Source organism: Aspergillus lentulus (assembly GCF_001445615.1).
Source record: "Aspergillus lentulus DNA, contig: Alt01, strain: IFM 54703, whole genome shotgun sequence".
Classification (NCBI taxonomy): domain Eukaryota; kingdom Fungi; phylum Ascomycota; class Eurotiomycetes; order Eurotiales; family Aspergillaceae; genus Aspergillus; species Aspergillus lentulus.
The window spans coordinates 2,889,214-2,903,336 of NW_028322123.1; the positions used below are offsets into that span (position 1 = coordinate 2,889,214).

Genomic DNA, 14,123 nt, shown 5'->3' on the forward strand with positions numbered 1-14,123 from the left:
GGTGTTTTCCAGTGCCTGAGGATGACTCTCACTATTCAATAGTAATAATGGAGAATCAGAGAAGCATTGTTTTATGAATTAATCAATACATTTGATTTTGAAGGGTTAGTTCTCACGATGGTATCTGCTGCCATGATCTAGATTTGTAGCCCGTGTTCCTTAAGTTCATACTTCCTCGAGGCCGTGATATAATTTCGCTAGAAACACTCATTGGGCCGAAAGATCACTAGTGCATCCATCTTAGCACGTAATGCGACTGTGCTAAATTGCTAAGGTTGGCCTAGAAGAATTTCCCGGAGATTTGGATCATGGACTGTCTATCTACTACACCCGTCTTAACTTTCTCGACCTGTCACAATCCCAATGGATTTATGAGCTAACTTGCGGCTCGTGCCATGTCTCATCAAGAGGAGTCAGATTACAGATGGATTACGAATGTTCAGTCAGACAGTCTTGCACGCTGTAGGTAACTTGATCAGAGGGCAAGTCTAGATGGCTAGAATGCTGCCGACTCTGTACTGATCTTTACAGGTAGATATCACATGATAGTGATCTTTATGCGTTGCTCATAGCATGGTTATAGCTAAAATAACTTATGCAATGACAGGGGTTGCAAGTTTGCTTATATTTATTGCATATTAGCCATGAACCACTTTACACTATGATTAGACTACTGCCAGAGACCTAGCTCATCAATAATATAATCGCTGCAACAAGAACAGGGATTGGCTCTCTTCCTGCATTAACTAGATCGATCCGTGCGTCGATATCTCATCTCAGCAATAATTGCAGGCCGCACAGGTCAAAAGTACCAGAAGTAACCATCTTCCGTAAGGTAGATCTGAGTTTCTACCACTACAAATGCCCCGAATCCATAAATCAATGTTGCACCCGCACTGACTCCTGTAATGACTAGCATATCTGAAGGGAAGGTGATGGACCGCACGAGGCATGGGTCTGTGTACGGAGAATAGATAAAGGGCCATATTCTCGAGTAAAACGCGGACACTCGAGTGACTCAGAAGCCCTGGCGAAGCTCGATCCATGGGGTTTGGATATATGACCTCGCGAAGAATCTCACGAGAGAAACAGTCGATAGCAGCATCTGCTGGATCTGTTGAAACCAGGGATGTCTAGTATCCCGGTTTTGTTTGAGACGAGCAACCCTGATGAGCATGAACGGCTGAATATTATTGTAGCTCATGCTACATGTAATAGACCCACGGATACTATATCTAGGTAGAAAAGAAGAAAGGTGATTGTGTCGAATTCAGAACGACGTTCTGATGGTGATCAGGAAGAGCAGATATATGCATAAATTAGTCCCTCGTGGGCATGGTCCTTGACAGACTGCCTGGTTTATTGGAGCAATTCCTTCTGTCTCACAGTCATCTCAGTATCTAGTCTACTCCGTAACGTCAGGAAGATTCAGACGTAGAATCTGATGATATTAATTTTCTCTTCCAAAAAGATAGCTCAAAAATGACCAAGCGAGAACCCATGACGCTAGAGAATTAAACAACAATGCCATGGTTCAGGGATTTGATTGGAGGACTTGAAGGTCGTGGTGAGGGACACTGGCGTCGCAGATTTGGACGCCCTGGCTCGCCACAGGGGAAAGAGGGGCAGCATTTGTGTGTACTGTAACTGATTAGGAATGGACTGGACCAGTATATCCGCGTTTGAGAAATGTTTGCTACTATGGATCTCTGTAGATTATTAACTCTTGCTACCCCCTGGTTTTTGAATGTAAGCTTGCGTAATTATTTGTTGTAATTCGGTTGAACTATGAGTATAACCACTAATTCATTGCTCGGAAGTCGACTCGGTAGAACCTGGGCACCATGCCGTTTGTTATCTTGAAGATATGCCTCGAAAGTCAGATCTGTTGAGAATGTATTTATTTCCTTTCTTGGTTACTTGATACCAAGCTGTCGAATCCAATGTCAATGCTGGGTCGACGCTAGATCCAAAATTAATGCCAGAGGCGGGAAGGAAGCCAGAATGGGGTCAGACCGTCAGACCTTATGGTGTTCCAGATTTCAATCGTTGTAAGTATGATACCAAAAATATCTGTCCGTACTTATGTAGTGTTGTTCAGGTTGCAAACCGGACTGCGATTCTGTAAGCACGCCATTTACTCGGCTTTGACTTGAGGCCGAGGCATACCTAGTTTTGCTTCCTAAAAGCTGCGTCTGCTTATGTTTAATATATATATATATGTGTGTGGTATGATATCCCGACTGAGATACGAATCGCATCCCAGCCTGCATTGTTGAAAGTTGGCTGTCTTAGTTGTCACATCATTGACGGACAAGCCCTGGGCAGAAACAAACCATGTCTCAGAATGCTCCAATCGAGTCTCATCCCAAAGTCTCATCGTCTCCACTCACCCTTTGCCCTGACAATCAGGAGGAAATAATAGTAACACTTAAAACGAAATAAATTAAGTACATCTCTCTTTGATCTCAGCTTTGGTATGTTCAAACTCGAAGTATCGTAGGATATCAATAGATGCCATTATCATATTCAGTAGAAGTACAGAGCAGAGTACCTTATGGAGTATGTGATGGCTGTATGAGTGATTTGGCGACTTGAATAAGGATACCCAATAATCCAGGAATTTCATCCATTTAATCCCTTACGGGGTACTTGAATCTCGGAGATGTTTTAAAATCGTCCTACAGAATCAAGTGGTCACAGCTTGTCTGGTTTCATCCCCACATGCTCCTCCTCCCCTTCTCCATAGTTATTAGTTAGCCCGTCCATACTCCCATAGCCTCATGTTGTAGACTTGTATCCATCGAGGCTGCTCCATATTCCGATATCCTCCTGTCAGCCTCTTTGAGAGTCGCCCAGCCCCTCTTTAATTAATATTATTACTCGTTAGTAGCTGAGCACATTTTTACCCTTCTGAGTCCTGATATTTTTTGCTTTCCATCCATATCCCAAGTGGTCAGACACTGCTATACAAGTTACAACACCAACAGTGTCCATGATTATTGATCCACTTCTGTATTAGATAGTATACGCCATTTTGTTTCTGATTTCTCATCTTGATTTTCATTGTTATCATTATCGTTATTATTATATTATTTTATTGCCTTCTCTCAGTCCGTCGTCTTATATCTGTCTTCCAGTCATACCTGTCTTCGTCCTTGGTTCTCTCTCTTTCCTCTCCTCTTCCCCCTTTGACCTTTCTCAATATCACCTGTCACTTAACTCTTCTTTTCTTCTTTTTCCATATTTCTTGTGTCTTAGCCTTGTCTTTGTTCTCTCTCTCCTTTTTAGGCAACTTGCCTGTTTGCCTGCATCCTAGTTGGCCAGACCTGTCGAAATCCCTGTCCATTTTCTCTCGCTTGTTGCTCTGGATCGATCTCCGGCCTGACCGACCCTGTCGGCGCCGTCACGCTGCCGCCAGCCAGCTTTACTTAACCGCCCTCCCCGAAAGTGTCTGACCACTTCGTGTCACACCTCCAGCAGCATTTTTCTTTTCAATTCATTCTCCTTTTGGGCGTGGGTCATATCTCTCGGTACCGTGACTCTTCGCTCGTCTTCTTGACTGCCCCTTGACTTGGCAGCGGCGGTGCTCTGCTTGTCGCTGTTTGTGTTTCGGGTTGCTTTTTCTGGATATTTGTTGGCTAGGCAGCTTTCACTCCTTGAAAAGAGGAAAAGCCCAGCATAGCCGCTAACCACCGCCGCGCTCTCCCATCCGCGCGCGATTCAACTTTACGCCTACCAAGTTACCAACAGCCGAAGTCGATTCTCTAACAGAAAGACACTTCGATTTCCCGGACTTTTCGATACCACCTCTCATCAACCATCGAATCAACACCATCATATACACGAGGCCTATACACACTGAGTGCGGCACAGACCTATACCTACTCTAGACTCTCCGAGCTTCAACCAGCGATATATACGGAGTACTGTCCGATCCACATACTCTGATTGTTCCGCACCGTCTTGCTTCGTCCGCGGACCTGTGCGACTTACCGAGGACAACAACTCCGTTATTCAGTCAATCTGGTTCGCTGTCCGTTCCATACCATTGCATATAAACAACTAGTTTTCCGGGATATTCTTAAATAGACTTTATACTATCATGTCTACGGCGGTTGCACCTGCTACAGCCGCTCCATTGCCGTCGCCGCATATGAATCGCGATCCGAGTCCAAAAAATTGCCCGACCCTGGCACCGACAACGACAAGTTCCAGCTCCAGTTTGACACCTCCACGAGCATTTGGCGTCTCACAAGATGGATCTGCAGCGACGAAAAGTTCACCACCGGGACGAAAACACACATCGCCATCGTAAGTGCCTCGATTTATAATACGCAAAAGGGGTGATCTGGTGTTTGCTAACACTTTATTTTTGCTGCATTGTCTAGATCACAAAATGGAAGCATCCCCCCCAAGGTGATAGTGAAAAAGGAACCGCCCTCTTCGCCTGCTATGCAAACTCAGACCCACACTCGGCCCCGACCCCGAAAGCTGGACCTCTCTACCAGCCTCCCGGCTGCGGGAGGTCTTACAGCTCGTGCCGCCGGTGGTCCCATGACAGCCCGTGACGGAGTTACCATGCATGACGTTGGGATCGCATGCTTGTCACCAGGGTTTCAAACTCATGACCCGATTATGAGGGAGCAGCTTCAAAGAAGTCTTTCCGTGCGAGACCAGCAGAGGTCCATCATAGAATCTCGGTTGCACAAGTCGGCCAAGGATGACGGTCCGGATGGTGTTAAACCATCGGAGTCAAACTCATTTGGTGCCCCCAAAACGGGCGCCTCCAAGCGTAGACCTCCGCCTGGTCTGTCAATCGTGCCTCCGTCTGCTGCACAATTTGCGAACGAGCGTGTCATTCAATCGGCGCCGCTGAATCAAACCTTTACAGGTCGATACCAAGCGCAGCCGCTGACTCGGCACGTTGTGAACCAAAGCCCTACCCTCGGGTCAACTTCTCACATTCACCATGTACCTGCTACTCAAACAAATAACCGCCTTCCCCCGCTATCCGACGTCTTTGGCTCTGATGCTCTAGGCTCCCGTGACCGGGATCCTAATCGCGGCACATACTATCAGGCTGTTTCAGGCGCAAATCCGTCACAGTCCAATAACCTTCCGCCGTTACCATCTCCAAGGATGCCGGGATCTGCTGCGCAAGCGCAAGGTCGACCTCGGGAGTACCGATCCGCAGAGGAGGCTGTCCATGAATTAGCTGGTGGACGAGAGGAGCTTCTACCACGCATTGTTCACTATGGCGGCCACCAGCCTCCAACTCCACCGTCTCCTCATGTAAACAATGGACAAGCCAAGTCGCGCACTAGTACTGACGCTGCACCTTCGGCGCCCCATCAGCCTCTCCAACCTGTATTACAGTCAACCGAGGGAACTGCTCGCCGGCGCCCGAGAAGTGAATATGAACAAGATAACGGAAGTCCCCCCTTGGGCCATGGCCCCGAACCGCACTATCGACCCAATCCAGCTCTAGTTTCTGGCACAAACACCACTTACGGGCCCTTTGGAGCAGGCAGAGACTCTCCTGAGACACAACGGAGAAAGAAGGAAGAGTTTCTCAGCCTGTGTGCCAGGGCTTGGGATCTTTTTCATTCATGAACCAGGCTCATCTGGGGCCTGTTGTATCTTATCATTCTGTCTGATGTTATTCGCTTGTTTCAGCTTTGGGCTTTATTCTACAAGTCAGATCTTGCGGTGCTCAGATCCTCTGCATCTCGCAAAAGAACTCACATGGGCCCAAATCAAAAGCGGTCTTGGTATACTGAGATTCAAAACAGCTGAGAATCGGACAGGCACGAAGCTTTTTGACTGAATGAGATTAGTCAGTTGAGATTGATGATTGCGAGACTTACGACTTATCCTTACGAATTTTTTCGAACCTCCCTGACCCCAGAGCAGGAGCTGTTATCATTTCTGATTTACTCCTTGGGTCTCTTCTTTCCGCTTTTTTGGGGGCTGCTGTTCACTGGCGTTGTATCTTTTTTTTTGGATCGGGTGCTGGACCACGCCAACTTTACACAATACTATGTCCATATCGTTCTTCTCCTCCGCCGATATCATTGCTGGCATTTGTCGCCGCTGATTTGGGTCATCTTGTTGTGATACCATTGTTTTCGTCCCCATTTTCTTTTCTTCCATTTCGACATAGCATTTCCGTCAGACAAAGCTCGTTTCCTTTTTCCCTTAAAACGTTCTTTTTTCTTGTCCTGCACCTTACAGTAATGCCCGGCGCAGATCAATCCTCTCGAATCAGGACTGGTGATAACTCGGAAGAGACGTCATCTTGCAGTTTTTTTTATAGCACAATTAATGTGGACTGGTAGATACAGTCAACTTTTAATAATGAGTTCTCATGATCATTCCCTTGATCTATTCAGAGTCCAGACGCAAGCCTTTCATAGAAGAAATAATGTAGAAGGAAACAAACGGTTTCGCCATAAAGCATTGACGGATTGAAGATATGGGCACAATGTCTCTAAGCAAGCCGCCTGCGTTTACCGCCGCCGCCATCATTGTAAGGCGTGGAATCATTCCCAAGTCCGCGTCGCTCCATAGGCATTTCCTTCCTCTCCTTAGCAGTCAACTTCTTCTGCCTTCTCTCTAGCGCCTTCACACGTTGCCTAGAGCCCATGCTCTCATACTTCTTAAGCAACACCTGCTTCTTGAGGTCTGACTTCTTGAGGAAGTAGGGGTTACTCTTCTTGCCTTCGCGGATGAGCTCCTTCTCTCGTTTCTTGTGCTCCGCTAATACCTCCTTCTCCCGTCTTCTGTTTTCAATTGTGCGGAGACGGTCCGTAGCCGACCGGATATCATGCTTCAAGGCCTCCTTCTGTCTCGGGTCCTTGGTCTTTGCGAGCTTCTCCTTCATTTCCTTGAGCTCCGCAGCGCGGTAATCGTCCAAGAAGGCGTAGGCGCTTTGGGAAGCTTCACTACGCCCGCTTTGGCTGCGTACCGCGGGATCAAAACGCGGGTCCCGCGATTTAAGGGCGGCCGGCGGCTCGATGATGGTGCGCTTGCGGGTAACGGGGTGTTTGGATGACTGCACCATCGGTGCGTGTTTGGAGGAGCGAGAAGGCTTCTCGGAGTCTTTCGACTTTGAGGATCCCTGTCGTTTCTGTTCACGGGCTTCGCGGATGCGTGCGCGAATGTCGTCTAATGGGGAGGCAGCTGGGGTTTCTCCATCATCTGTTGTTGATTGGGTGGCTTTGGATTTGCGCTTGGCTTTGGCTCCTAATGAGGCTTGCGCTTTGGCGAGTGCACCGAAAGAGATGTTGCTTAATGAAGCCTGTACATCGTCTTGGTCGTCGTCGCTGTCTTCATCGTCCTCGTCATCTTCCTCCTCGTTTTCGTTGCTCATGGCATCTGACCCATCTTGGGACTGATGATGACTTTTAGAAAGTGTGAAACCTAGCGCAAGATTTTGGGAGGCTTACCTCAGAGCCGTAGTCCCCTTCTGAACTATCATCGCTAATATTCGATCCTGATCCCTCGACCTCTTCATCATTACTTTCCGACTCTGATGCAGATGCTCCAGAGTAAACCTCTTCGTCCTCGTCTGGTAGGGCTCGCACTCGCCGGTTGAGAAGATCAGAAACCGCCATCCTCTTCTGCGAATTTAGCTCGATGTGTATAACAGCGAATGGACTGGAGCAAAGTATAAGAGCGCAGTAACCAGCTGAGCCTCAAATACTCTGCGGCGGTGAAGACCAGCGCAGAAAAAAGTTGATTATACTGCCACTGAATAAGGCGGTGGGCTTGGCGGCGGGACTCTCGTTGGCCGCTTTTCTTTCCGCGCGGCGATGGTCTGTTGTCGCCTTTTTATTTTGCCGCTCTTCCATCCATCCAAGCGCAGACAATCTTGGTCATTCTTTCTTTCCTTACGTGCAGCGTCAATTCTTCGTCTACTTCATGGTTTTTAGGCGCTGGGTCCATCCATTCGTTAGGCTTGCTTCGTTTATCTCATCTCTGCCGCTGTCAGTGACTGCTGTCTACCCCCGCATGCTCCAAGGCGGGGCGTCCGAGAAGGTGTGTTACGAATCCAGGTACAGGTGATCACCATGGTCGGCGACTGAACACTTGGTTGTCCTGTATAGGTCCTGCCCCATCTCAAAGTGCCAGCCAATTCTGTTTTGAGGGCGCCACCGCATATCAACCCGTCGAAGAAACCCCAACTGCAAGCTACCGTCGGTAGTGCTCTCGAAGATCTAGGCATGACACGATCAAAAGCTGCGAGAGATGGTACACATCAAGCAGGATATCATCCACAGAACAATAATGGTCTACACGATACAAGCCAGAATTCAAGGAAATCATGGAGGCCATATAAAGGTCGTTGGGATTCGAACAACGCCGGTTGGCGCTCCGCAACTGTGATTTCCTCCGGATCTGACAATGCTGTGTCGAGCGGTTCGCGGAAGGACGGTATACGGCGCAATGCCAGATCTTTTGACAGAATGTCAAAAGAAGAACCGTCACCGTATAGTTCGCATCCGTCAGGCTCTCAGCAAGCTCAAGTTCCCCACATGCAAATACAGCAGGCCTTCAATGTGCCGTCTACCATTCCGCCATTTGACCCGAATATCAACTCGATTCCCGTTTTGCCTATACCATCAAATACACCAGACGCTTTTAACAACACGGCTATGCAGCTGCCGTCCGTCCCGTTACACCTATCACACTTACAATCGCCACAATCGCAGAATTTGCCCAATAATTTCCCGTTCACCCCTTACGGTTTCCCGCCAATGCCAGACTTGAGTAACCCTGGAAAGATACTGCCTCTCATGCATCCGATGGCCCAATTCCCTCCCATGAACTTGAGTGTTTCCAATCCAGCATTGGCACCACCAGTTTTCGGCGGATTCCCGTTCTGTCCCTTCGACCCGATGTATCCTACAACAGCTGGCCCTACTGGAAGCAGTTCTCAAGGTCCAACACCGCAACCATTGCTCCCAATCCCGGCGCGTGATCGGCGGTCTAAAACCCCGGAGCCTCCTGCGCCGACTAAGGAGTATCTGACGCAATCATTATTGGCCCCGATACTAAATCCCAACCGCCAGCCTCTACTAGTCATTCTTGACTTGAACGGCACTCTGATCTTTCGAAAGCATCGACGTCTGCCCCCTTCTTTCGCCAAAAGAACAGGCCTGGACCAGTTCTTGGACGCTTTGTTGAAAAACTACAAAGTCATGATCTGGTCCAGTTCGCAACCAGAGACGGTAAACGCCGTTTGCGAGAAACTTTTTCCTGGCGAGAAAAGGAAGTCACTGGTAGCTGAATGGGGCCGCGATAAGTTGAATCTCTCGAAATCTCAGTACAGGTCAAAGGTGCAGGTCTATAAGACCCTAGAGACAGTATGGAGCAATCAAGAGATTCAAGCCTCGTATCCCAGCTCCCATCAGAGCGGTCGGTCTAAAACGAAGAAAAAGGCAGCGCGGGGGAATTCGCGCTGGGACCAGACGAACACCGTTCTCATCGATGATAGCAAACTCAAGGCACTCAGCGAGCCCTACAACATCCTGGAAATCCCGGAGTTCACGAACGCGCCGGGTATCGACGAGTCTCACATATTCCCGAAAGTCTTGGAATGCCTTGACGCCCTAGCCCAGCACGACGACGTCAGCAAGTTGCTCCAGCTCTGGAACTCAAAGCTCGCGACAAGCATCGCGACAAACAGCACGATCCTTGATCTCGACATCGGAGTGAATCAGTCTCCACAACAACAAAACGGAAGTTCTTCGACCACACCCTCAACACCCCAGGAAGTAGCCCAGGCACGCAAGGAACGACGGAGAGCTCGCAAACAGGAGAAGAAAGCGGCGCGACGGGCTGCCGCCGCTATCGGCGCTGCACCTGCGAATGCACCCACTGCCATTGCTATTTCTGCCATAACAGCTGAGGGGGTCAACGAAGGGGTTACTCCGATTGACAGCACCCCAGCTACACAAGGTGACGACAGCGCTATCCCGACAGATACAGCTGTGCCGCAATCGCATACAAGACGTTCTCCGTCTCCCGCTTCCTCAGTGCAATCGGAAAACTACCTTCTCGATCGCCTAGAGGAGTCGTTGAATGATCGCCGCGACTGATTCGACTTTTTGTTCTGTTTTTTGTCTTTATTGATTCACGGAGAGGATACCCCTGTTAAGCGTTGCTGTAAATCTAAATGCGAAGTTATCGGTTGTCTTGAATAGATACATTACAATTTGAGCCTCGTGAGGCTTGCCAAGAACATGCATGGCGACTTTCAAATGCATCATCTACGCCCACGGCGTGCGTCGAACATATTACTGGATACATAATACGAACAGAAAACTGCTAGGATCAAGAAGTGCTTTTTGGCTTCTTCATGGCTAGACTAGCTACTATCATTCCACATTTCAAGATATCATTAGCGTGGATGTACAATATCCATGCATTTTAGGAAGAGAATCTTTTTTGAAAGTCAAGTCGACGAATGAAAATACGTAAACCATTCAGTCGTGGGCAACGTAGACATTAGGAGGGTCAAATTGGGCGCGTGGAGGGGATGAGAGGGATATCAAATGGGAAGCCAGGCCCATAGCCCTTCTGGTAGCAGGTACTTATGGAGTGTATCCTGAAACCAAAGGGCTTATGGCCCCGGCTTGAGTTCATATAGAAGCTAACCCAATGTCATGAGAGGAAGAGAGGACATCATGAGGTTGCTGATAGCATTCCCAGAATACCATCTATTTGAAGACGTGACCATCAACGTGGGGGTACTCCTTGCCGTCGACAGTGACGGAGGTGTCCCAGGCCCACATGTCCTCGACGAGCTTCTTATCCTCGGGGTTGGAGGGGTCGAGCTTGCGGAAGTCGTAGCTCTCCCAGTCAGGGGCGACCTCGAAGGCGGGCTTCCAGTCCTGGCCACGGACGAGGAAGACACCGCGGACGACGCAGTTGTAGTTCTCGCCGTAGACGGACTGAGCACCGAAGAGGTACTTGCGGGAAGCCTCAAGACGGGCGTGGAAACCACCTAGGATGGGAAGTCAGAATGTGGGAGCAAGATGAATCCAAAGAAGTGAAATCCTTACCGATTAGGTTGTTAGCCATGAAAGTGAGCTTGAGCTCGTTGTTGTACTTGTAGTCAACAGCATAGAGAGAGTACTCCTCGGGCTTGTAGTTCTGCCAGAACCAGGGCAGAGCAACGGGGCGGGTGTCCTCGTTAGAGTACTGACGCTTCCACTCATCGAGGACGAACTCGGGCTTGCCAAGAGCCTCAAGAGGGTGCTTGGGCTTCTTCTCAGGCTGGGCCTCGGGCTCAGCAGCAGGAGCAGCAGGCTTGGCAGGAGCAGCCTTGGGCTTCTCCTCCTTCTTGGGAGGAGTGTACTTGATAGCCTCCTCAGCGAAGACAGGGCTGGGGACGACAGCCTTGAAAGGAGCCTGGTTGATGATAGTGTTGTACCATCTGACGACGGCAACGTTCTCAGAGCGCCAAGCCTTGTCCAGAACGGTAGCGAAAGCGCGGGTGAGGAGAGAGGCACCGAAGTAATCGGCGAGGGTGATGCGCTCGCCAACCAGGTAGGTGTTGGCGGTGAGGTGCTTCTCAAGGACGGCGAGGGCCTTGTTGGCAGCCTTGGCGGCATCTTCAACGTTCTTCTTGTTGTAGGGGTCAAGACCCATCAGAGGGCGGTACCAGCCACCGAGCTTGGGGAGGACCTCAGCGTTGACGAACGAGAGCCAGCGGAGGATGGCAGCGTAGTCCTGCTTGGTCTTGCCCAGGAGAGTGGTCTTCTCGTTCTGGGATGTCACTTTAAATCCAGTCAGTCTCAAAATGTTCAGGACCAGTGGTGGTTTGCAACGATGAAACAAGGACAATTCCATTTTGGGAAATTTTCTGCCAAAAGGCGGGGTAACCAAAAGGGATTCAGAGTTGTAATGTTATCAACACAGTAGTTCTGCCAGGGATAACTAGTAATAAAAAATTGCTCATCATGTAAAGGAATCCAACATAGCTGTAGTGGAAAAGAGACGTTTAAGCAAGATTGAAACATACCGTAGACAGCGATGGCGATGGACTCGGAGAGAGTGAAGCCATTGGCACCCTCGAAAGCAGGGATCTTGCCGAGGGGGCTGAGCTTGAGGTACTCAGCAGACTGGTTGAAGGCAGCGGCAGAGTTGGCCTCAGTGTTAACCAGCTCGAGCTCCAAGTCATTGCACTTGGCAGCGACGAGGGCGGCGATGGTACGACCGTTCTCCTGTTTGAGTCACTCCGATTAGCCACCTGTCCAAAGCAACGGAAGCAAGACAGCTGAATGGATGTCATCCATCAAATCAATCGGGCTGATTATCAAGAATCTCACATACAGGAAGACCGTAAAGCTTTCCGAAAGCCATTGTGAATGTGAGGTGTGGATGGGGAGATGTAGGAGGGAAAAGAGAGGAAGAGGGAGGAGGGGTGGGAAAAGGAGAAGCTGCTCAAATAAAAAAAACCCGACACCTGAGGGGCTCTGGCGGAAAAGAACGACGAAATTTTGTGCGAATCAAGACTCGGCGTCGGCGACCGGAGGAACGTTTGGTCGTTCACGTGATATGTCATCGAAAAACCTCAGGCTTGCCCAACAACGGCAGAACAAGGATAGGCTAGGATTTCGACGAGGTGACCACGCTGCTACAATATTTCCCTCTCCCTACATTCTTTGACAGTTCTACTACGGTTCAAGCAAGGCTCCTGCCTGCCGGTTTCCTCAATTATGGCGTGGCAGAGGCCTAATTGCATCGTTCAGGCGGTGCAGACGGTCCGAACAGCTCAGTTGCAGTCCATCCTGCGAACCTCCACAGTCACTTCGGGGAGCTTATTACAACAGCGAAAGGGTACGCGAAGTTATGCAACTGAGGCCCAAACCACTGGTGGAAATGCTCTTCAGGTACGAGCAGCTCCCGAGATCGATTTCTCCCAACTCGCTACCCGTCCTGCTCGGGTCATTCCCGCATCACCGGCCTACTTTTCCGGCAGTCCCAAGTTCATCGATCATTTATTGAATTTGGAACGTATCTGCGCAAAGTACGCATCACTACCTACGGTGTCCCCGAGCGAAGCGCCTCGAATGGCATGGTTCAAACTTGCACAGTTCCGCGACTTTGTCGGCGAGCCCGTACCGACGAAGAAATACAAGAGCTTGGTCAAGATTCTGCAGCGACTCAATCGCATTGAGCCTGCTCTTCTCCCGGGGGAAGTCCGCGACACCTTGAAGACCTTTCTTCGGCCCGGTAACCCGTACGGAAATAAGCCGGCGCCGGCGACGGTGGACGAGATGGGGCGAGCTCGCGGCAAGGGAAAGCGCAAGACCTCTTCGGCGGTGGTCCACCTTGTCGAAGGAGAGGGTGAGGTCATGGTAAACGGCAAGACGCTTACGGAAGCTTTTCCCCGTCTGCACGACCGTGAGAGCGCAACTTGGCCGCTGAGATGCACGTCGAGACTAGACAAGTATAATGTGTGGGCTACAGTTCGGGGAGGTGGAGTCACTGGCCAGGCAGAGGCCATCACATTAGCGCTTGCTCGGGCACTGCTCGTCCATGAGCCGGCGCTGAAGCCAATTTTGCGAAAAGGTACGTTACCGTTGAGGCCGCCTCGGTGGGTAGTAAAGAATGTTGCTGACAATTTTTCTAGCTGGTGTCATTACCGTCGATGCTCGTCGCGTCGAGAGAAAGAAACCCGGTCACGTCAAGGCTCGCAAGATGCCAACCTGGGTCAAGAGATGAAGACATGTTTATTCTCCCTTGATCCCGGCGTGCTGTCTGTTCTTTACACCATTTACTGTTCTTATTTCCCCGACCTGTATCATTATCTCACTTGCCATCTTGATTTTGAATGAATATACTTCCAAATCCTCCGCATCACCGTGAGTGCCACGGCGGTTTGTTTCAAGACAAGACACTTGCATGGGCGGTCTCGGCGACAAGCAATGTACCTTAGTTTGAGTCTTATCCGGCGTTACCCTCAAATGACAATGAAATCGATTGATTAGAATTGTGGATAAACACTGGACGAACATTGAGAAGGCCCGCAGCAGGAACTATGACTCCTGACCACTGTCAAATCAGTGCACAACATCAAGACGATTCTAACTTCCCGAGTCTCGGTC

At 49.7% G+C, this 14,123-nt stretch overlaps 5 protein-coding genes across 5 annotated transcripts; 3 read left to right on the plus strand and 2 right to left on the minus strand.

Annotated features, from left to right (window-relative positions):
• Positions 1-4,455: 4,455 nt before the first annotated feature.
• On the plus strand, positions 4,456-5,616 carry ALT_0892 (uncharacterized protein; the record flags this gene model as incomplete). The annotated part of the gene is made up of 1 exon (XM_033558777.2): positions 4,456-5,616. One exon carries the CDS (start codon positions 4,456-4,458, stop codon positions 5,614-5,616), a length of 1,161 nt encoding a protein of 386 aa, XP_033414668.2.
• Positions 5,617-6,493: 877 nt separating this feature from the next.
• rrp36 (putative pre-rRNA processing protein) lies at positions 6,494-7,619 on the minus strand (the record flags this gene model as incomplete). Its single annotated transcript, XM_033558776.1, has 2 exons — positions 6,494-7,396; positions 7,452-7,619. The coding sequence occupies 2 exons, from the start codon at positions 7,617-7,619 to the stop codon at positions 6,494-6,496; spliced, it is 1,071 nt and encodes a 356-aa protein (XP_033414667.1).
• Positions 7,620-8,471: 852 nt separating this feature from the next.
• On the plus strand, positions 8,472-10,106 carry ALT_0894 (NIF domain protein; the record flags this gene model as incomplete). The annotated part of the gene is made up of 1 exon (XM_033558775.2): positions 8,472-10,106. The coding sequence occupies one exon, from the start codon at positions 8,472-8,474 to the stop codon at positions 10,104-10,106; it is 1,635 nt and encodes a 544-aa protein (XP_033414666.2).
• Positions 10,107-10,727: 621 nt separating this feature from the next.
• Positions 10,728-12,375, minus strand: ALT_0895 (putative translation elongation factor eEF-1 subunit gamma; the record flags this gene model as incomplete). Its single annotated transcript, XM_033558774.1, has 4 exons — positions 10,728-11,014; positions 11,073-11,789; positions 12,035-12,236; positions 12,346-12,375. The coding sequence occupies 4 exons, from the start codon at positions 12,373-12,375 to the stop codon at positions 10,728-10,730; spliced, it is 1,236 nt and encodes a 411-aa protein (XP_033414665.1).
• A 356-nt stretch (positions 12,376-12,731) lies between these two features.
• Positions 12,732-13,740, plus strand: ALT_0896 (mitochondrial 37S ribosomal protein uS9m; the record flags this gene model as incomplete). Its single annotated transcript, XM_033558773.1, has 2 exons — positions 12,732-13,587; positions 13,649-13,740. 2 exons carry the CDS (start codon positions 12,732-12,734, stop codon positions 13,738-13,740), a joined length of 948 nt encoding a protein of 315 aa, XP_033414664.1.
• Between the last annotated feature and the right edge of the window lie 383 nt (positions 13,741-14,123).